General features: G+C 40.5%; 3 protein-coding genes across 4 annotated transcripts in view; all 3 read left to right on the top strand.

The window, feature by feature from the left end:
• The first annotated feature begins 5,132 nt into the window (after window positions 1-5,132).
• LOC137889582 (zinc finger and SCAN domain-containing protein 31-like) lies at window positions 5,133-7,318 on the top strand. The gene has a single exon (XM_068733503.1). The coding sequence runs from the start codon at window positions 5,137-5,139 to the stop codon at window positions 6,328-6,330; it is 1,194 nt and encodes a 397-aa protein (XP_068589604.1). The 5' UTR covers window positions 5,133-5,136; the 3' UTR covers window positions 6,331-7,318.
• A 1,853-nt stretch (window positions 7,319-9,171) lies between these two features.
• Window positions 9,172-12,286, top strand: LOC137889501 (gastrula zinc finger protein XlCGF57.1-like). 2 transcript variants are annotated; one of them, XM_068733388.1, is made up of 2 exons: window positions 9,172-9,306; window positions 10,704-12,286. In XM_068733388.1, exons 1-2 carry the CDS (start codon window positions 9,255-9,257, stop codon window positions 12,254-12,256), a joined length of 1,605 nt encoding a protein of 534 aa, XP_068589489.1. In that variant the 5' UTR covers window positions 9,172-9,254; the 3' UTR covers window positions 12,257-12,286. The 2 variants fall into 2 exon arrangements, with proteins under 2 accessions (XP_068589489.1, XP_068589496.1); XM_068733395.1 differs by lacking the exon at window positions 9,172-9,306 and adding an exon at window positions 10,176-10,202.
• A 7,251-nt stretch (window positions 12,287-19,537) lies between these two features.
• LOC137889465 (zinc finger protein 271-like) overlaps window positions 19,538-22,877 on the top strand; it is a 35,954-nt gene continuing 32,614 nt past the window's right edge. The window contains exon 1 of the mRNA XM_068733344.1: window positions 19,538-19,643. Within this exon, the coding sequence (XP_068589445.1) occupies window positions 19,592-19,643 (52 nt within the window). The 5' untranslated portion in view covers window positions 19,538-19,591. The remainder of the gene's footprint in view (window positions 19,644-22,877) is intronic.

Raw genomic sequence — 22,877 nt, forward strand, 5'->3', positions numbered from 1 at the left:
AGAAGCAGAGTCACTTGCTGAGAGCTGGTGTTGCAGTTTCTCAGAGTACAGTTGTTTAGTGTCTCTCACCTCCTTACTAAACTGTATTCTGACTCTTTAAACCTTGTACCCGCCTCTTAATGTCTGTTCCTTTTGCAACCTTAGCTGTCTGAATTAAGCTGTCTGAAGATCCTCCAGAGCTTCACTGGTCCACTGCTTTGATGTCCTCACCACAGGTTTACAGAGCTTTAGGTTCTGCCTGTAAGCAGGAACCAGATGGACCACGACGTGGTCAGAGAGACCCAGTGCAGCACGAGGGACGGCGTGATGGCCCCGCTGATTGTGGCGTAGCAGTGGTCTAAAGCGTTCTCCTCTCTGGTTGAGCATCTAAACTGTCTGTATTTGGGGAGTTCTTAGCTTACCTTTGTTAAAGCTGCCAAGGACAAGAACTAAAGAGTCCGGGTTGGTCTGCTCCACAGACACAGTGACTGGGTGGTGAGCGTGTGCTGTGCCTCCTTCACGTTGGACGATGGTGGGATGGAAACACCGACCAGTATGAATGAAGCAAACGTACGGGGGGAGTAAAAGGGTTTGCAGTTGATGATGAAAGATTCCAGATCAGGAGAACAGCAGAACCACCGCCACGTCATTACACCAGCCACTGTTGGAGTAGGAACAGATTCCTCCACCCTTCGATTTGCCGGATGTGTTTTTCCCCACCAGCAGCTGAAGTTCATCCAGTTTGTTGCACAGTGAGCGCACCTTTGACTAGACTGTCCAGTAATTCAACGGATGTTAAAATAAAAGTAGGAAGTACGTCTGCTGGAGTTGTTCCTCTGATGTTTATGAGCTCATCTCTGGTGAAGGAGCTCCAGGTATCACAGCAGAAAACTTAATTTACAACAAAAACAACACAAAACAATTGTTCAGTCTGGTTTTAATGTGAACAGAGACACGGTGGATACTACATCCGGATTTCAAAATAAGAGTAACGCTTGAATGAATTGTCTTCATGTGAAGAAAAAGAAAAGAGTTTGATCTCACTTAGGGAATATTTTTGACATTAAAAAGAAGTTTAAAAATGGTTCAAACGTGACAGCTGGATTAGTTTACATATTGACCTTGAATTAAGTTATTGTCAAGTCAAACTGGATTCTTTTATAGAAGCAATATAAAGGACTAAAAGAAGATGAAGATAATTGACAATAAACTTACTTTACATACGGAGATAATTTAACCCTTTGTTGTACTGTATCGTTGTTTGTTTATGATCGATTGTCCGGTAATGTTTCCTCTCTGTTTGTAAATCATACGGCGGTGGAAGCTTGGTAAATGGTGATGAGGAAGAGGTTTGACTGTGTGTTGATGAACCAGTTGTGCTAAAATGAAGTCTATATCTATATAGTCTAAATCTATATAGTCTAAATCTCCCCTGAGGATCTCATCTATTTCCTTGATTTGTTGTTATAGCGATCTTCTGTGTTTTTTGTGTTTTTCCTCCAATCCTCTCAACTTTTTCTACTTTGTGTTTTTTATGTGGCTAGCCAGGTCTTTTTTTGTGATGTTGATAAGGCAATCAACTTTTCCACAAATAACTGCGTTCATGGCATCCCACAGTATTACATTACATTATCTCCTACGTACCTCTTTATCTCTTCCCTTATCTGATCCGCATTTGCCTTATTCTTCGAAACAGCCACATTGAGCCTCCATATAGTATTTATTTTCCTACTATTGTCAAGCTGATCTGATACATCAGCCACCTCGATTTTACGCTCTGTGACTCCATGACTTTCACTTCTACTCAGAAAACAATAGTACATTCTGGAGTAGACAGAATGGGGTACTGCATAGTGTGTATATTCTCTTTTAAGAGGGGGAAGTTGTCTCCAGACTTGTTGTATCTAAGTTATGATCCATGACCACATTGAAGTCCCCTCCACATATTCAAATACCTCAAACATGTGGTACCCTCTTCGGGGGGGGGGGGCAAAGACATTGACCAGTGTCACCACTTTGTTTTCGAGCTTTCCTCTAACTAATACGTACCTTCCCTCTTTGTCCCTGACTTCTTTATGGCATTCAAGTTGGACTGCATTTTTAATGATAGCCACGCCCCTCTTCTGGTTCAGTTTGTATGAACTACAACATGTATTTTTAAAGCCAAAGCGCTTCAATTTCTCATGTCCTTGTTGAGGCAGGTGGGTTTCTTGCAAAAATACTACTTGGACCCCCTTCTTTTTTTTTTGTTTAGCCAGGACTTTGCTCCTTCTAACTTGGTTATTCATTCCATTTACATTAAGTGACACCAATTTTATACCATTATGTGACATTTAAATGACCGAATCCTGCGTTGCATTCATGAACCTCCAGACAACTTAAAACCACACAGGCCTGAACATCTGGACAACGTGTGCTAAACAAGGAAAATAAAGAAATAACCATTGACTTCCAAATTAGGGTGAGTCCTCGCCACCCTGAGTCCCGGTTGGTAGGTAAAGGGGAAGACCTCACGAGAGGTGGAACCTGCCGTTTCACGCATTCCTAGTAGTCCAACGTCTTGCGATGGCACTTATTTTGTAATCCAAATGAAGTCTTCAGCATTGACCGAAAAACATTTTAGCCCCGTATATAGAGTATCAACATCTAAAAGGAATAATTAAAAAAAGAAAGAGGAAACTTCCCTAGTCGGTCCTTAGGCTTCTTGAATTGCAGAGTAAACCCAGAAGTACATAAATATAAGGAATGAATCGGAATGAGAAACACAGCATAGTCTCATCCTCATTTTATATGAATTAAAGATATACAAGGGAATGGCGTGCAGATATTTTGACCATTTAAGATTTAAAATTGTGATCATTTAGCTTAACACCTCTGGTTCCCCTTCAATCATTATCTTCTTTCCTCAGGCCTTTTTCAATACCATTTCTTTGGTATTAAACTTTAGGAAGTTTACCACTACGGACCTCGGTGGCACGTTTTGATCAGGTTTTCGAGCCACGGCTCTCTGGGCGCGCTGGTTCAGTAGGTTGTTGTCTGCTAGCGTACATATATTTTTCAGAAGTTGCTCCACAAAGTCAGACACCACTTTTCCAAATCGATCAGTTTTTGCTGCATGGCTTTCTGTTTTTTTCATTGATTTAATCAACGCATCCTTCATAGTCATGTTAATGGTCTCAGCCTCATCAATTCATGCTTTTGCTTCATTCAGTCTGGCTTTGTGTGCGTGGATCTGTTTGGAGTTGGTAAATGTTGGTAAATGTCCTGCTTCAGATCTTTGAGTTTGGTTTTCCTGTATTGTTTGGAGTCCACTTTGTGGTTTCTGCCGAGCTGTCATCTTCGTTTGAGCAGTGAGCGTCATCCATCTGTGAATTCTTTACTTCTTTGTCACGTTTCTTTTGACTTCTAGTTTTTCGTTCCCCAACTCATTCCAATAAAGTAACGATTTGTGTGACAAATAGTGAATTAATGGGGCTCGTTTTAATTTGCTATCGGAGCTCAAAATTAAGCAGCCATCTTCTCGCCTATCCATCGGAAGTCAAGAGATCGTTCTCTTTTTAGTTCAGTACAGTGTTCGTATCAACCTGTCCCGTTATCAAACCAATGAATATGCTCACTGTCACATCTCTAGTTAGGATGTAATCACAGTTTTTCCTCAATGAGTGTTTCCTGTTTCCTGCAGGCGTCCAGCAGCTCTTCCAGCAGCTGTTGGTGGTTACAGAAGAGCAGCAGGAGTGGAGCTCCAGTCTGGACCAGGAGGACCCAGAGCCCCCACACATTAAAGAGGACCAGGAGGACCCAGAGCCCCCACACATTAAAGAGGACCAGGATGACCCAGAGCCCCCACACATTAAAGAGGACCAGGAGGAACTCCAGACCAGTCAGGAGGGAGAGCAGCTTCAAGGTCTTGATATCACCAAGTACTCCTTCACTCCTGTGAAGAGTGAAGATGATGAAGAGAAACCTCAGTCCTCACAGCTTCATCAAAGACAAACTGAACAGATGGAAACAGAAGCTGATGGAGAGGACTGTGGAGGACCAGAACCAGACAGGAACTCGGATCCAGATAGACATCCAAAACCAGACAGGAACTCGGATCCAGATAGTCACCCAGAACCAGATACTGTCCAGCAGCTGTTAGTGGTTAAAGAAGAGGTTCCCCCTGAGCAGCAGGAGTGGAGCTCCAGTCTGGACCAGGAGGACCCAGAGCCCCCACACATTAAAGAGGACCAGGAGGAACTCCGGACCAGTCAGGAGGGAGAACAGCTTCAAGGTCTGGAGGAGGCTGATATCAAGTTCTCATTCACTCCTGTGAAGAGTGAAGATGATTAAGAGAAACCTCAGTCCTCACAGCTTCATCAAAGACTAACTGAACAGATGGAAACAGAAGCTGATGGAGAGGACTGTGGAGAACCAGAACCAGACAGGAACTCAGATCCAGATAGACATCCAGAACCAGACAGGAACTTGGATCCAGATAGTCACCCAGAACCAGATACTGTCCAGCAGCTGTTGGTGGTTAAAGAAGAGGTTCCCCCTGAGCAGCAGGAGTGGAGCTCCAGTCTGGACCAGGAGGACCCAGAGCCCCCACACATTAAAGAGGACCAGGATGACCCAGAGCCCCCACACATTAAAGAGGACCAGGAGGAACTCCAGACCAGTCAGGAGGGAGAGCAGCTTCAAGGTCTTGATATCACCAAGTACTCCTTCACTCCTGTGAAGAGTGAAGATGATGAAGAGAAACCTCAGTCCTCACAGCTTCATCAAAGACAAACTGAACAGATGGAAACAGAAGCTGATGGAGAGGACTGTGGAGGACCAGAACCAGACAGGAACTCGGATCCAGATAGACATCCAAAACCAGACAGGAACTCGGATCCAGATAGTCACCCAGAACCAGATACTGTCCAGCAGCTGTTAGTGGTTAAAGAAGAGGTTCCCCCTGAGCAGCAGGAGTGGAGCTCCAGTCTGGACCAGGAGGACCCAGAGCCCCCACACATTAAAGAGGACCAGGAGGAACTCCGGACCAGTCAGGAGGGAGAACAGCTTCAAGGTCTGGAGGAGGCTGATATCAAGTTCTCATTCACTCCTGTGAAGAGTGAAGATGATTAAGAGAAACCTCAGTCCTCACAGCTTCATCAAAGACTAACTGAACAGATGGAAACAGAAGCTGATGGAGAGGACTGTGGAGAACCAGAACCAGACAGGAACTCAGATCCAGATAGACATCCAGAACCAGACAGGAACTTGGATCCAGATAGTCACCCAGAACCAGATACTGTCCAGCAGCTGTTGGTGGTTAAAGAAGAGGTTCCCCCTGAGCAGCAGGAGTGGAGCTCCAGTCTGGACCAGGAGGACCCAGAGCCCCCACACATTAAAGAGGACCAGGAGGAACTCTGGACCAGTCAGGAGGGAGAACAGCTTCAAGGTCTGGAGGAGGCTGATATCAAGTTCTCATTCACTCCTTTGAAGAGTGAAGATGATGAAGAGAAACCTAAGTCCTCACAGCTTCATCAAAGACTAACTGAACAGATGGAAACAGAAGCTGATGGAGAGGACTGTGGAGGACCAGAACCAGACAAGAACTCAGATCCAGATAGACCCCCGGAACCAGATGCTAATGAAGAGACTAGAGACTCTTCTGAACCTGAGACTGATGACAGTGTTGACTGGAAGGAGACCAGAGAACCTCAGTCAGGTTTAAACTCTCTAAATAATGATGTTTCTGTCAGTGATTCAAGATGTAGTGTTGGAGAGAATCCATTTAGGTGCTCTGTGTGCGATAAAATAATTAGAACCAAGTCATATATGAAGATACACATGAGAATTCATACAGGAGAGAAACCATTTAGCTGCTCTGAGTGTAATAAAAGATATAGAACGAAGGGAGGTGTGAAGACGCACATGATATATCACACAGGAGAGAAACCTTTCAGTTGCTCAGTTTGTGGTAAAAAGTTCAGAATAAAAGCAAAAATGACACGCCACATGGTGGCCCACCCAGGAGAGAAACAAGTCAGTTGCGGTGTTTGTAACCAAACATTTGCTTGTCGTCCACAATTCAAAACACATAAATGTGGCGGTCGTCAGCCCTCAAAGCTTCATCAAAGTCAGACTGAGGAGAAGAAAGAGACAGAACCTCCAGCCAGCAGCTCAACTGAACAGATGGAAACAGAAGCTGATGGAGAGGACTGTGGAGGACCAGAACCAGCCAGAAACTCAGAGCCAGATAAATATCCAGAACCAGATCCTGATGACAAGACTGGAGACTCTTCTGAACCTGAGACTGATGACAGTGATGACTGGAACGAAACCAGAGAACCTCAGTCGTATTTAAACACTCACAAATGAAGTAATTCCCTGTTAAAAAACTCAAACGTCATTTCAAACGACCATATACATACAGGTACCTACATTATATTTGACCTCTGTATCTAAACATTCCAAGCATTCAGAGCAGTTGCTGCTGTGAAGAGCAACTTGGGGTTCAATGTCTCGGTCAAGGACATGCCGTGGACTGAAACGCCAACCTTGAGATTAAAGGACGACCCGCTCCAACTACTGAGGTACAGATTTAGTTTTGAGGTTTTGGGATTTAGTACTGGTGAGAAACCATGAAACTGAGTGTGGGAAAATGAATTGGCTGCCAGACACATCTGAAGATACATGTGAGAATTCACACAAGGGAGAAACAATTCAGTTGCAAAGTCTGTAATAATAGATCAACTTTTTTCTTTTCTTTCTTTTTTTTAAGTGGTCTTGATCTTGTCCCTTGTTGGACTTAGAATTGTCTTTGTCTTGGTCTCGGCTATTGTCAATTAGTGAAGTCATTCCTGGCTGCTGTTTTGGAATCACTTGTACAGAAATTTCGCTGATCCTACCAACACAGCGTTCCCCTTTTTATGCATTAAACGGTTCCGCAGGCCACTGCTAAAAATATTCCTGAACGTAATTCGGGCAGCCACAAAAAAATGTATTAAAAGTTATTGAATGTAACTAAATTCTATGAGTGTGACATTTGGTTTCATGATCAGAGAAAATGTTTGCGTCATGTTTACCCTTCTGTCCACGGTCTCTTTCTTTCTCTCTGAGCTCAATGTAGTCGAACACAATAGATTCTGCATCACAAGGAATAATGGACTAATACATATGATGATAAACGGATCGAAAACTTAGCTTAACTTGTGCACTACACATAGAGCCTGTATCCCAGGAAGAAAGGGTGAAACACTAGTTTTGACACAAAGTTTAAACTTGGATGGTTGTTTTAGGAGCCTCATTACTTTCTGTGTCCGTGTTTTTCTATTGTTATAAAGTCAATAAAGAAATTCTAAATGTCCCGGCTTGTGTGCGTGCTGGGGTTGGTCCCGGGGTAGAAACGTCAAATTCAAGGTACATTAATAAACGTAATGTTAAGACTGTGACGGTCCTCAAACTTAAATTCTATGAATTGATTAGTTTGATATATATTGTTTATGTATATTATAATATTGTTTATAGATTATCTCTGTCCATCCTAACTTCTTAATCACTATATTAGCATTGGAAAACATCGACTGCCTATAATGGTCTGGAACAGGACTCGATTTGCTCTGGACTTGGTCTTGACTAGACTGGGACGAGTAAAGAAACAAAGCGGAGCCCCAACTTCTTATTCCAGCTGCTTTCAAGATGCCCGCAGATGCTAAAGCAGACTGGAATAAAACAATTACAGAAGTTTATGGCATTTACGTTGCCGTACAGCCAAGAGGGAACTAAACGGTGAAATTCCTCCCAACACACATTTTATTTTTCATTATTCAATGCATTTTGGTATATTCCATTTCACAACTTTGGAGATACTTTCCGGTTTGTTCAGTGTTCGAATAATGTAACATAGACGTGTTTGAAATGTTCCTTATTTCTATAATGAAAAATATACCAAAATCACTGAACACATCAATGGTCTCCTGGTTATACTACACTTATTTTTTTTTTATATTTATGCATAATTTTGTGTTTTTATTCCCCAAAATGTGTTGAAAAACAATTCCAGGAGGAGACCATTGATATGTTTGATATTTGTTTTGGAGTTGCACTTAAATTAAATACACAAACTAAAGAATACCTCAGATCTTCAGCTAAATGAAACACTTCATTCAAAAATATCTAATACTTTATTTAAAAACAAAAACAGTTTTGTCATTGTGTGGATTCATACAATCTGATTCTTGTTAAAATAGAATAAAATAAAACTTTTCATCACATGTTCCAAACAATGAACAGAGTAAACACCATCAGAAGTGTTTGTTAGTGACACAATTAGTGAGTGAAGAAGGACTTTTATTTACTTTAACAAAAGATGGAACTCCAGTTCCTCCAACTGTCTTCAAAGCAAAACCTTCTGCTTGTTAATATTGAATGAGAGGAAATGTTTGATGTGAATCCATCTGTGAGACATTGACAGGTTCAATTATTCATTTAGAAAATATAAATAGAGATTGTAGTTTTTGTTATAGGAATAATATTGATGTTGTGAAAGACACAAGGTTTATTTTGAAACTTTAAAATAAAGGTCCCAATGTTCTGTGTCTGTATAAATGTGTTTATGTTCATGTGTGTGTGTGTGTGTGTGTGTGTGTGTGTGTGTGTGTGTGTGTGTGTGTGTGTGAGCACATCTGTTTGTTTGTATGCACGTATACACACATTATTTATATATGTTTGCTCACCTTGTTTTACCACTTAACTAATTTATTATTTTACTATTATTGAAATGTTCTGTCAAAAGTTATATTTTTATTGTCCTTTAAAGCACTTTACAACATCTGTTATTTATTTAAGTTAATTATTATTATTATTATTATACAGAAATCGGACACTATCTATTGGTTCTTTACATGGGCTGAAGAAGAAGAAATGTGTAAAACCTTAAATATTTGTCTTTAATGTTTTTATTGATTCTTGTTACTCTACGTTAGTTCTGTCTGTTTTCTCCATTTGTTTTGAACATAATTGTGTGACTTAAACATGATACAATAATATAATACAAAACAATACTAACACCAGCTTCTATATTACGTCTTTAAATATAAAGTATCACAACATTATGGGTCGGGCAGAAAGTCTTCAGTTTTATTTTGAAAGCTGTCCCCGGAAGTGACAGTTGGTATTTCCGCCGGTTAGCTTCTCCGTTAGCTTCTCGGTTAGCCCCTCGTGAGCAGAGAGAACCGTTAGCTGAAGCTAAATAACGGCAGAACAACAAACCGTCAGAGTTCAGTTCTGTGAACAGAACGGAGATGGAGCGACACCGGAAACTGCTGCACGAAATGAAGCCGAGAAGAAGAACAGGTTTGTTTTCTTTCTCATGATGCTAAGCTAACGTTAGCTGGTTAGCCGCAGCTAGCTGGCTTCAGTTCGAGTCTTTACTGAGTGTTTGTTTATTAGAACCAGCGGTGGAAAGTACACAAGTACATTTACTCAAGTACTCTGCCTGAGTACTGCTAACAGGTACTTGTACTTTGTTTTCTTCTTCTTTATACTTTTAACTCCACTGACGTCATCGATCATCTTATTATTGTTGTAATTATTGAAGTATTAATGTGTTGATCACTTTAAAGACGGAGCTCATTTAAATACTTTATGTACTGCTGGTATTATTTAATAATACTTCATCATTCATGTGTTTAATAATCTCTAAAGTAACTAAAACTGTCAGATTAATGTAGTGGAGTATAAATATATAAATACCTTGTACAGCACTTGTATACATGTACTCATAAAAACACTCATTGATGTACAATGATGACGTCATTAATATGACGTCACAGTGATCAGAATAAAGACGATCATTGTCATAATATTTATATCATTTATGTAGCTTTACTTTGTAGCAGCGGAGTGTGTCTGTGTGTGTGTGTGTTTGTGTGTGTGTGTGTGTGTGTGTGTGTGTGTGTGTGTGTGTGTCTCTGTTTGTGCGTGTGTGTGTGTGTGTGTGTGTGTGTGTGTCTCTGTGTGTGTGGTTAAGAAGGCTCCATCATCGGCTGTAAACAAGACAGTCTGCAGTAGGTGGTGGAGAGGAGGACACTGAATAGACTATTAATCATATTGGATACCCTGGACCACCCTCTCCACCACCTACAGCAGGACAGACTGATCCAGCTCCGCTGTCACAAGGACAGATTCAGGAGAACATTCTGCTAGAACCCTCTAAGAAATCACCTCTGGACAGTTCCTCCTTCACAACGGTTTGCTGTTGGTTGATCTTTGCACTACTGTTTAGTTTAACTAGTTAGTTTATTTAACACTATTCTATTTCATTATATTGTGCATTTTTCATCTTTGCTGCTGTAACAAATGAATTTCACCCTGAGGATGAATGAGGCATCTATCTATCTAACATGTTGTGTAAAAGCAGTTTGAGTGGCGCTAAACAAGTACAGTCCTTTTACCATCATGCCATCTAGGGCTTAAACAAAGTCATATGGACGGTTGCTTACTATGGCAGGTGGAATCGGACTCCAACTGATACGTTTGCTGAGGGACAAGTCAATGTGTTGGTTGTGGTTGTGTGCAAACTGTCACAACAAGGTGTGAAACTTGAGTTGAATATTTCAGCCCCCATTTTAAATATTGAGTCCCTGCACATCTAAACTGTATGTACAGTGTTGACTGGCTTTGAATTTATATAGTTAATATAATATATATATATATATATTATATTATATTAACGTCTGTCTGTGTTTCAGTTTTACCTTCAGATGTACGAAAAGTGATCGTTGGTGAAGAAGAGCAGCAGGAGTGGAGCTCCAGTCTGGACCAGGAGGACCCAGAGCCCCCACACATTAAAGAGGAACAGGAAGAACTCAGGACCAGTCAGGAGGAAGAGCAGCTTCAAGGGCTGGAGGAGGCTGATATCACCAAGTTCATATTCACTCCTGTGAAGAGTGAAGATGATGAAGAGGAACCTCAGCCCTCACAGCTTCATCAAAGACAAACTGAACAGATGGAAACAGAAGGTGATGGAGAGGACTGTGGAGGACCAGAACCAGACAGGAACTCGGATCCAGATAGACATCCAAAACCAGATCCTGATGAGGAGATTGGAGACTCTTCTGAACCTGAGACTGATAACAGTGATGACTGGAAGGAGACCAGAGAACCTCCGTCAGATTTAAACTCTTTGAATAAAGAAGTTTCTGTCAGTGATTCAAGATGTAGTGCTGGAGAGAAACCATTTGGCTGCTCTGAGTGTGAGAAAAGATTTGGAACCAAGGCAGATCTGAACAAACACATGAGATGTCACTCAGGAGAAAAACCTTTCAGCTGCTCAAATTGTAAAAAATCTTTTACACGGAGGGGAGATTTACAGGTGCACATGAGAATCCACACCGGAGAGAAACCATTCAATTGCTCAGTTTGTAAGAAATCGTTTACACAGAGTGGAAGTTTACAGAAACACATGAGAATCCACACCGGTGAGAAACCGTTCAGCTGCTCAATGTGTAAGAAATCATTTATGAGGAGGGAAGATTTACAGAGACACATGAGAATCCATTCAGGAGAGAAACCATTCAGCTGCTCAGATTGTGGAAAAGCTTTCACTTATCGTGGAAATCTCAACAAACACATGAGATTTCATGCAGGAGAAATAACTTTCAGCTGCTCCGTTTGTAAGAAAGCCTTTTCTCAGAAGGGGGGTTTAGAGAAACATATGAGAAGCCACACAAGAGAGAAACCATTCAGCTGCTCAGTTTGTGGGAAAGCTTTCAGTAATTGCGGAAATTTGAACAGACACATGCATTTTCATGCAGGAGAAATATCTTTCAGCTGCTCCGTTTGTAAGAAATCTTTTACACAAAGTGCAGATTTACAGAAACACATGAGAATCCACACAAGAGAGAAACCATTCAGCTGCTCAAATTGTAGGAAATCTTTCAGTAATCGTGGAAATCTGAACAGACACATGAGATTTCATACAGGTGAAAAACTTTTCAGCTGCTCAGTTTGTAAGAAATGCTTTTCACAGAGGGGTAATTTACAGAAACACACAAAAATCCACACAAGAGAGAAACCATTCAGCTGCTCAGTTTGTGACCGAAGATTCACTCGACTTTATGAGCTCAGAAACCATCAGTGTGTTGATCATCAGTCCTCACAGCTTCACCAAACTCAGACTGAGGAGAACAGAGAGGCAGAACCTCCAGCCAGCAGCTCAACTGAACACATGGAAACAGAAGGTGATGGAGAGGACTGTGGAGGACCAGAACCAACCAAAAACTCAGATCCAGATAGACATTGAATAGAATTCCAGGTGTAGTGTTGACCAATGAATTAATCCCTGTCTCATTCAATTTAATAAAATGTATCTTCTATAACCCAAAATCACAAGTCTGAGATTTGCTTCGGAGGTCTTTACAATCTGTACAGATGTACAAACAGGAAAAACTCCCTCAAAAAACTTTAATGGCCAGAAAATATAGTAAGAAACCTCAGAGAGCAACAGAGGAGGATCCTCTTATCAGGATGAAGTGTGATAGATGTCATGTGTACAGAATGAACAACATGACAGAGTTATAACACATTCAATTATTAAATGATTCATATCATGAGAGCAGTAATCCAAATAATAGAAAAATAACGACTTCTAATAATTACAGCAGTGGATATAGTACAATAATAATGAATGGTATTAGTAATAGTAATACTAATGTGACTAATAATAATGATAGTAGCAGTGGGTGTCAGCAGGACCACGGCCCAGATATATATGCTAAAGCAGCATATCTAAGGGCTGGTCCGAGGCAAACCTGAGCCAGTAAAAGTAGCCGCTTTAGTTGTGATAGTAAAAAAAAAACATACGTGCGCTGTATATTATCATTTTATTCCAAAAGTTGTGAAGAAACTAAGGGAGGTACATAATAAAGCCGCTCATGAGGAACGCTCTAAGAAGTAAAGCAAACGCACCCGCAAAGAGGCAGAGATCATTTCATTGGTCGATGCTTCTCATTCTATTGGTTTGGGGTATTTTGACGTGGCTGAAGCTGGAGCCAGGAAATCTGTGCAAGTAACAAATCAGAGTGTAAGAATACGGCTTGAGCAGCAGCTATTTGAATGTGAGGACAGGTTTTGAGGAAAAGCATCAAAACATTTGAACATCAAATCAGTATTTCATGTTCAAATTGAAAGAATTGCCAGAGAAGTTTCATTTAAACTTGATTTATCCTGAACTGATGCCATCTGTCTTTTACTTTATGTATTCAATTGTTTTTGGTCAATATCAACAGCTGTTTTCAAAGACACGGTGGAGATGTGAACAACCTCACTAATTCATGACCAATATTTAAAAGAATTTATTACACTGTTGATCGATATCAAATGGGGGGGGGGGGTCGTCCTTTCTCTTTGCAGCACCTGATTTATTACTTTCCACGTGTTTTTTATATCTTTTTTATAACATTGACTGATCCTCTTCTTCTCCAAATCTGGACAGGTTGCTACTCATTTCACTTCCATCGCTTCCACTCTCCTTGTCTGGCATTTCTCCCGTTCATTACTCCCGACGCTCCTCTAGGGTCGGAGCTGCAACCTCAACCTTCCACAATGGCATCCCGCACCACTTAAAACAAACATGGGCTGTTGGTGCTCCCAAGCATATCACTGCTACAGCTGTTCAGTTCTCCAATCTTTTCTTCAGTGACCGAAGGTTTTGGTGTTCCTTCGTATCTCGATGTTACGTTGGATCCTGACTGAAGCTCTCCACAAAGCAGACAGGAAGTTAAAGAGCCAAGCGGATCATGTTCGTTGTGTTTGTGTTGAACAGCATGAAGCTAATCCTATCCTGGGCACAGTGCATTACTTGCTCTTCTCCATCACCTTCTCTCTTTCTTTTTCTCTCAGTCTCCTTTTTGTTCAGTATTTCTTCTCTTCCCAAATCTGAGCTTCTATTGCAGAGTCATTTCATTTTTGTCCTTATCAGCAAAGAAAGTAAACACAGAGTCAATTGTTATTCATAAATAGATGTTACCAGAGTAAGCTTGGATCAGCTTCCAATGCAAATAAATATATAAAGAGTTAAAAATGAAACTAAATAGCTGGCATCATGCATTTTCTTAATCTCTTCTTCTGTGTGTATGACAATATAAACTATAATTAATTATTGTCATGGTTTAAGTTTAGTCTGAGAGGTGGTCAGTAATGTGTCTGTACTTCATTCTGTCCTGCAGACGTCCAGCAGCTGTTGGTGGTTAAAGAAGAGGTTCCTCCTGAGCAGCAGGAGTGGAGCTCCAGTCTGGACCAGGAGGACCCAGAGCCCCCACACATTAAAGAGGACCAGGAGGACCCAGAGCCCCCACACATTAAAGAGGACCAGGAAGAACTCAGGACCAGTCAGGAGGGAGAGCAGCTTCAAGGTCTGGAGGAGGCTGATATCATCAAGTTCACATTCACTCCTATTAAGAGTGAAGATGATGAAGAGAAACCTCAGTCCTCACAGCTTCATCAAAGACAAACTGAAGAGATGGAAACAGAAGCTGATGGAGAGGACTTTGGAAGACCAGAACCAGACAGGAATTCAGATCCAGATAGACATCCAGAACCAGATCTTGATGACAAGACTGGAGACTCTTCTGAACCTGAGACTGATGACAGTGTTGACTGGAAGGAGACCAGAGAACCTCAGTCAGGTTTAAACTCTCTCTCGCGGAGCCACATTTCCTGAAAACACCCATTGTTAGTTTTATAATTTTAGTCGAGTCACCTGAGCTACCCGTTGTCTGTATACATCCTTAAAAGAGTAACCACGTTGTACTTTTTTTCTTTCTCATTCATTTTATTGAAGTATGATTTTGCTGGTTTTGAAACAAAAAGGAACAAAATAATAGAAACACTCTTTCCAAGTATTTACTTTTATAGTAATTTACAACAGTTGGCTAAAATAATGAAAATAAATGATCTGTTTTATTGTAATTTAAAAGTATACATGAAAAGGTTTTAAAATAGTCAGAGGAGTGCCACTAGTCAGAGGAGTACCACTAGTCAGACGATTGCTACAACAGTAGTTGACTACAGGTGGTTTAATATTAATGTATTCATGTACAGAGCAAGAATCAACTTTTCGATAAATCTGTGGATTGTTTGATGCAATACAGTTCGATATATTTTATCAATATAGTTTAATCAGTCATTTGTGTTCACAGAGTTGTTGCTGTTAGCTCTGATATTTATTCTTCCACTTTATTGTGCTGCTGCTTTAGTGAACTCAGAGCATAGACTATAAGTACACGAAGAGTAAGTGTTCACCTTTCTACCACTAGATTTCAGTATATGTGTATTTAAACCACAGATTTAGTCATATTTACCTGTGTCTCTGTTCATTATCTAGGTTATTGATACAGATGTATTTAATGCTGTTCATTTCATCTGATATTTGGTGTTTATGGTTCATTTGTAACCTAGTTATAAACATCATGGATTTATTTTTATGTCATTTCAGAACCAAACATTCCTACATGGAAGAGTAAGCATGTGTTGATCATGAGGCCATAAACAATGACAATTGAAAAGTAAAGAGACATTTGGTTTATTCTTATTAAGCAGCCTTCAGTGGACCTTGCCTCAGTTACCACCCAATCATAGCACCACCTGTGCTTCCCATGTTTACCTTCATTACTATATCATCACTGCACCATCAGATTTACATCAGCAGGTCATGACCTCCCTTAGCTAAGAGCAGTAGCTCACATTACTTCTATGATCCACTGACATCTGCATACGTCTAGATTAGAAAGAAAGACAACCTTTGGTAGTTTTAAATCTGTATGTCAAGCACAAGTTAAACACTCCCCTAAAAGCAGAAACCTTCAGAACCAGTGGTGACATTGTGATCACATGTATTTGACTTGTGTTGCTGAATCTCAATCCTTCTGATTCTTCCATCTGCAGTTCATCTGCTCACATGAGTTCAATCATCACAGCTTTGTCTTAAACACTCTTCTGTCCACCAGTGGTTGTGATCAGTGAAGTTTCCGTGATCGGAGAGAAGACTGAACCCGTCCTCAGTTTGAGTAGATTTCATTTTCTTTAATAAACGTCACAAAGACTATTGTAACAATTCACCTTGTTATATACACCTAAAAAGGGGAAATTACATATGCTAAAATTAAAGGGCACGGGCGGATCTGAATTGGTAGGTATACAGACACTACATCTGACTGACTGACTGACTCTATTATTCCCTTAATGACAGACCACATCAGACACTAGCACACAAAACAAACCGTGAGGCTCCCGCTCTACTCCGGCACAATAAACTAAACATTTACAAAATATCACTCAAACCCTCAGTCAGTTCCACAGTTCCTTAAAGTAATGCAAAACAGTCCGATGACAAACAAACAAATCCCCCAAAACAGAGTCAACAACAGGTGGAAGTGTGGCGAGGAGCCGCGGCACCTTTGTCCCCAGAACTCGTCCTACCTCACCACAGCCCGTCTAGCTGCTGGTCCTCTGTTCCATTGAAGCCTCCAGCTTTGTAATCCCTGAAACGCTTCGGATCCTTTTAGCCAAGCAATCGCCGGCAAACTCTGAGGCCACTAAACGTCGCTTGCTTCCCTCTGTCTGCTTGCACGATCTCCTCTCGCGTCACTTCCCCCCGTCACAATTTATACAAACCCGGTAAACTAAAATAATAACAATAACATACCCTATTCATATCCTCTGTAACCATTACAGGCGAATAATAACATTCATAAGTACAGCACTTTAAATAGGTGAAGGATAATAATAACCGATAGGTTCCCCATTGCTGTACACACAGGCAGACCGGCTATCATTACATTATCAGCAGTGGATGTTACAGGGCCAGCCTTTCCCATAACAGATTGAACATGACATTCAAGCCAGTGAAGACTGTGAAGACGTAAAGTTTATTATCTTCTTTAAAATAAAACGTAGTCAAATATAACTATACTCACTATATTCAAGGGTAACGGAGTGACAGAAATATACTCTTCAAAATGTAGAAACACAACCCCATCCCTGCAACACAAACACCACAACAAGACATCTGTCAATTGAACCAATAATCTTTGAATGATTACATTCTAAATGTGACCTTTTTACAAGAAGATGGTGATGGAAGAGAACATGAAATAAAACATCAGTGCTGACAATGTCTTCTTATAAAACCCATCACACATTTGAGTCCATCTTTACCAAGTTGTGGCAGATTATTGACTGCATTGTCCAGCAGCACACTCACATCTGGGCACTGCAGAGTCCTGGTCCTGTCAGTGAGTCCACCTCTTGTTCATACCAGTCTATAGAGTCCTGGTCCTGTCAGTGAGTCCACCTCTTGTTCATACCAGTCTGCAGAGTCCTGGTCTCGTCAGTGAGTCCACCTCTTGTTCATACCAGTCTGCAGAGTCCTGGTCTCGTCAGTGAGTCCACCTCTTGTTCATACCAGTCTATAGAGTCCTGGTCCTGTCAGTGAGTCCACCTCTTGTTCATACCAGTCTATAGAGTCCTGGTCTCGTCAGTGAGTCCACCTCTTGTTCATACCAGTCTGCAGAGTCCTGGTCTCGTCAGTGAGTCCACCTCTTGTTCATACCAGTCTGCAGAGTCCTGGTCCTGTCAGTGAGTCCACCTCTTGTTCATACCAGTCTGCAGAGTCCTGGTCCTGTCAGTGAGTCCACCTCTTGTTCATACCAGTCTGCAGAGTCCTGGTCCTGTCTATAAAGGTGAAGTAATGTTATTTGGACCGCAGTATTTAACCAACATTAAATTCATCTTCTCATCTTTGACCTTTGACCTCTTCTGTTTAACCATTCAATTCAGGTTTTAAGTGACGAATACATCAATGAAGTAAATTATGATTAATGTTTAATAAGAACGAACCAAACGTCTTTATTTATTGCTTCATGAACTACACATGCTCACTCTTCCATTACATTAAAATAACAAGTAAATCCATGATGTTTATAACTAGGTTACAAATGAACCATAAACACCAAATATCAGATGAAATAAACAGCATTAAATACATCTGTATCAATAACTTAGATAATGAACAGAGACACAGGTAAATATGACTAAATCTGTGGTTTAAATACACTTATACTGATATCTAGTGGTAGAAAAGAGAACACTTACTCTTCGTGTACTTATAGTCTATGCTCTGAGTTCACTAAAGCAGCAGCACAATAAAGTGAAAAACTAATATCAGAGCTAACAGCAACAACTCTGTGAACACAAATGACTGATTAAACTACATTGATATAATATATCGAACTGTATTGCATCAAACAATCCACAGATTAATCTAAAACTGGTGTGTTACATTACATTACATTACAGTCATTTAGCAGACGCTTTTATCCAAAGCGACTTACAATAAGTGCATCAACATTGGTAATCAAAAGAACTACTAGTCACCAGAAGTCATAAGTACATTTCCTTTAAACAAGCATCTAAGAGCATGAAGCAGAGCATAACTCAGAGCCAAAGTACAGAAACAAGAGAAACAGTTAGTGCTATAAGTAATACCAATACAATAAGTGCAACAAGCTAGTATGAAAACAATAAGTGGTGAGTGGAAGGCTCAGGGTAGCACTTCCTGAAGAGGTGGGTCTTCAGCCTGATGAAAGATGGGCAGCGACTCCGCTGTCCTGACGTCAGTGGGAAGTTCATTCCACCACTGAGGAACCAGGACAGAAAACAGACGTGACCGAGTCGATCGGCCGCCAGGACCTCTGAGCGACGGGGCGACCGATCGCCCCGAGGCAGCAGAGAGAAGTGGTCGGGCGGGGGTGTGAGGCTTGACCGTGGTCTGGAGATAGGACGGAGCTGTTCCTTTCACAGCCCTGTATTCTAGCACCAGAGTCTTAAACTGGATGAGCTCTTACAGGGAGCCAGTGTAGAGAACGGAGAAAGGAAGTTGTGTGGGAGAACTTGGGGCGATTGAACACCAGGCGAGCTGCGGCTTTCTGGACAAGCTCCAGAGGTCTGATGGCCGACGCCGGGGCTCCGGCGAGTAGAGAGTGTCAGCAGTCCAGGTGGGAGATGACAAGAGCCTGGATGAGAACCTGCTCCGTCTCGTCAGTCAGGAAGGGACGAATCCTCCTGATGTTGTAGAGCAGGAATCTGCAGGAGCGTGTAACGCTCGTGTGTGTTTGCATCATCGACTATAAAAGAGTTTCTTGCATACGGTCATTCTATTGCCTTGACTTTTAATTTGAAATAATCTTAAATCCGGGTTACCTGTCGTTCTTTGGGTCTCTTTTCCAGGCGTCAGTCTTCAGTTTTATTTTGAAACCTGTCCCCTTAAGTGATAGTTGGTATTTCCGCCTGTATAATTGTGTGACTTAAACATGATACAATAATATAATACAAAACAATACTGACAGCAGCTTCTATATTACGTCTTTAAATATAAAGTATCACAACATTATGGGTCGGGCAGAAAGTCTTCAGTTTTATTTTGAAAGCTGTCCCCGGAAGTGACAGTTGGTATTTCCGCCGGTTAGCTTCTCCGTTAGCTTCTCGGTTAGCCCCTCGTGAGCAGAGAGAACCGTTAGCAGAAGCTAAATAACGGCAGAACAACAAACCGTCAGAGTTCAGTTCTGTGAACAGAACGGAGATGGAGCGACACCGGAAACTGCTGCACGAAATGAAGCCGAGAAGAAGAACAGGTTTGTTTTCTTTCTCATGATGCTAAGCTAACGTTAGCTGGTTAGCTGCAGCTAGCTGGCTTCAGTTCGAGTCTTTACTGAGTGTTTGTTTATTAGAACCAGCGGTGGAAAGTACACAAGTACATTTACTCAAGTACTCTGCCTGAGTACTGCTAACAGGTACTTGTACTTTGTTTTCTTCTTCTTTATACTTTTAACTCCACTGACGTCATCGATCAACAGCTTTAGTTACGTCACAGATTCAGAGTATTACTCCACTAATACGTGATGAAGTATTATTAAATATTAAACTAGCAGCAGTACATGAAGTCTTTAAAGTAACACTTATATATTAGTCTGAACAGTGATCACTTTTACTTGTTCTTTTACGTTTAACAGAGTATTTCTACACTGGTATTAATACTTCTAGTACTCAGATGAACAGTATGAAACTGAATCACTTAACTTTACAGCTTAAAATGACTTTAATCCACCATGAAAATGATTGAATGAAGCTGGTTTTAATAGAACAATAATATCGATATGTTAATAAAAGCATAAATGAATGTTTTATGTATATATTATGAGAGGTTTAATGGAGTATTTTATTGGGTCAATACCTCTTATCTCATCATCTCCATTGATGCTTTAATATTTCAGTTCTTATCTTAAATTAAGTAATAATAATATAACTTATATTATTGTTATAATTATTGAAGCATTAATGCGTTGATCACTTTAAAGACGGAGCTCATTTTAATGACTTTATGTACTGCTGCTAGTATACTCTGTCATAATACTTCTTCATTTATTAGATTATATTTAGTGTTAATAATCTGAAGCAACTAAAGCTGAAGATAAATGTAGTCGAGTACCTTAATATTCAAATGTACATAGTTACGTAATATATTAATTACTTAGTAAACGTCCTTACTATGAATAAAATATGAATAAAATAATGTATCCAATAATAATAATAATGATGATGATGTAGTGTTGCACAGCAGGGCGGAGGGAGAACATTGTTATTCTGTTTTATTTTGTAGGATTCTCTTGTGAAGTTAAGTCACGATACTTTTAAACGATGATATTTTGGGTTAAACTAAATTATTGTAATTTTAAGACTAGAGATATCCTGATCAAGTTTTTTGCTGCCGAAATGATTCTCGTTGTTGTTGTTGTTGTTGTTGATTATTAGTTAGCAGCTGGTAAACAAGGATCCAGACTAACTCTCTTCTCCACCGTCCTGAGATATAAATTCAAGCGTCTCAAACTAAAATATTATGCTTTTACTCTGTAGTGTTCTATAGTGGTTATTTTAGAATAAATTATAGTATTTGTGTTGATTTTACTGATGTATAATAAGAAGTTTAGAGCTCATTAAACGGTTCATTATTCTCAATCCAATATCTATTTCATGTTGCTGTGAAAACATCTGTTTTTCATCTAATATACATTTTACAAGAATACATTAGATCGATATACATCATGATAGCGTCATAGTTTACCTTCGGCCAACGCTCAATTTACTGATTAGAGCTTGAATGATAATATAATAGCAATACTTTTTTTTTTTTTAAAGTGTGTTACAAAATATTATAAAATTCAAAACGGATATAGAACATGAATAAAATGGGCTCTGAAATAGAAACACATTTGGTACCGGAGTAAAGAGAGTCGCTCATTCCTCAACAGGATATCCTGACAAACATGTTCTCAAATGTTGGGACATTCGTAAGTTAAAGTAACGCTCTCCTCTCTCATTCCCCTCGAACCCAAAGTGTTCCCACTCTGGAGCTGTGGACCATCAGTCCATTACTTTAGGAATAGTATCTCTGGGTTTAACTTTAACTTCTGTCAATGTCCATCTACTGGTTTGATTTAATGCTATAAACTGTAGTCAGCTGCTGGCTTCGCCGTGAGTGATGTGTTGATGCCCCGTATTAATTCATATATATTGATCTTTTTATGAATATGGACAATTAGTATTAATATTGATAATTCTCTTTGATGTTTGCTCACAACCAGAACAGGAATTACCTAACACAATGGAGCCCCATGTGAGGCATAGTGATGTTGGCAAATTATTCATAAATGTGCAATATTCACTTTAGCATATTCTTTGGTCAATCTTTGATGTCCACTAGAGCCTCTAGACCAGGAGTCACCAACCTGTCTGAAACTGAGAGCTACTTTACTGAGTAGTAAGAAGGGCTACTTGTTTGATACAAACTTCCTGAATAACAAAGTTGCACAGATCACCTTTTAATAATAATAATAATCTATGTGAAGAGACTGTCTGATCACATGTCAATGTTAATTATTCCTCACAATAATTATTAACAATGATTGTGTTTGATTTTGTTAAATCACACCATTTATATTTTCGTACAAATTATCACTTCTAACATTTTTTATGAAATCATTAACTGTCATATCTTCACATCATGTCTCGTTTGTACTAACCACTACCTTTGTAAAAAATTTTAACAAATCATGAACTCTGTCCCATGTTTATACAAATTATCAGTTATGTAAAAAAAATCAACTCTTTCACATTTTTAAATGAATCCTATTACATTAGAACTAATCACAACATTTTGGGAAGTCTGGGTCCTTTGCATTGCGCAATGAAGCCTGCATGCCGGCCCGTCATGGCGGGAGCCCCGTCTGTTGTCACTGACACCAGCTTTTCTAACGGAACCTTTTTCTCCACGAACAAACTAGTAAAAAGTCTCGTCTATAGCCGGGGGGAGGGGATCAAACCCTCCGAGGCGCGCGAGCGTCTTCGGGCGCCCGCGTTCAAACCTCTAGTCTGGGCCTTTTCGGTCAGATTGCGTTGCCTCACCTCTACCCCCGCCACCCACGGCCTGTTACGAGGACTGACGGACCTGACGACGGCGTGCGCTCGCGGCGGGGGCCTCTGGGGCCGCACGTCTGGCACCAACGGGAAGCGCTCGCCATTCGGAACCTGAAAACCTAGTGCGGTGCGGCGGCCTCGTCCATTTAAAATCTACATTAATGCGTTTTTGATTAAAAAAGAACAGCAACTAACATTTTTAGACGGAGCTCCATGGTGACTAGTGCTACTTTTAGAACATGCCTTGCGGGCGACTCACATGGTCCCTGCGGGCGCCCAGGTGCACCGTGTTGGCTACCTATGCTCTAGATTGCGCCGTAGCACAGAAAGCTACTCCACAAAGCTTTGTTTATACTCGTTCTTGGCATTGTAGCGTGAGTCTCCAAACTCCCAGC

Source organism: Cebidichthys violaceus, unplaced genomic scaffold (genome assembly GCF_023349555.1).
Source record: "Cebidichthys violaceus isolate CVI_PGR_0920_01 unplaced genomic scaffold, fCebVio1.0.p SCAF_109, whole genome shotgun sequence".
In the NCBI taxonomy this organism is placed as follows: domain Eukaryota; kingdom Metazoa; phylum Chordata; class Actinopteri; order Perciformes; family Stichaeidae; genus Cebidichthys; species Cebidichthys violaceus.

What these genes read in the sequence shown, in the direction of transcription:
- LOC137889582 (XM_068733503.1), top strand. Translation starts at nt 5,137, where the DNA reads ATGGAAACAGAAGCTGATGGAGAGGACTGTGGAGAACCAGAACCAGAC.
- LOC137889501 (XM_068733388.1), top strand. Translation starts at nt 9,255, where the DNA reads ATGGAGCGACACCGGAAACTGCTGCACGAAATGAAGCCGAGAAGAAGA. An exon ending in GAAGCCGAGAAGAAGAACAG is followed by an intron (nt 9,307 to 10,703) that starts GTTTGTTTTCTT and finishes TCTGTGTTTCAG; the next exon opens with TTTTACCTTCAGATGTACGA.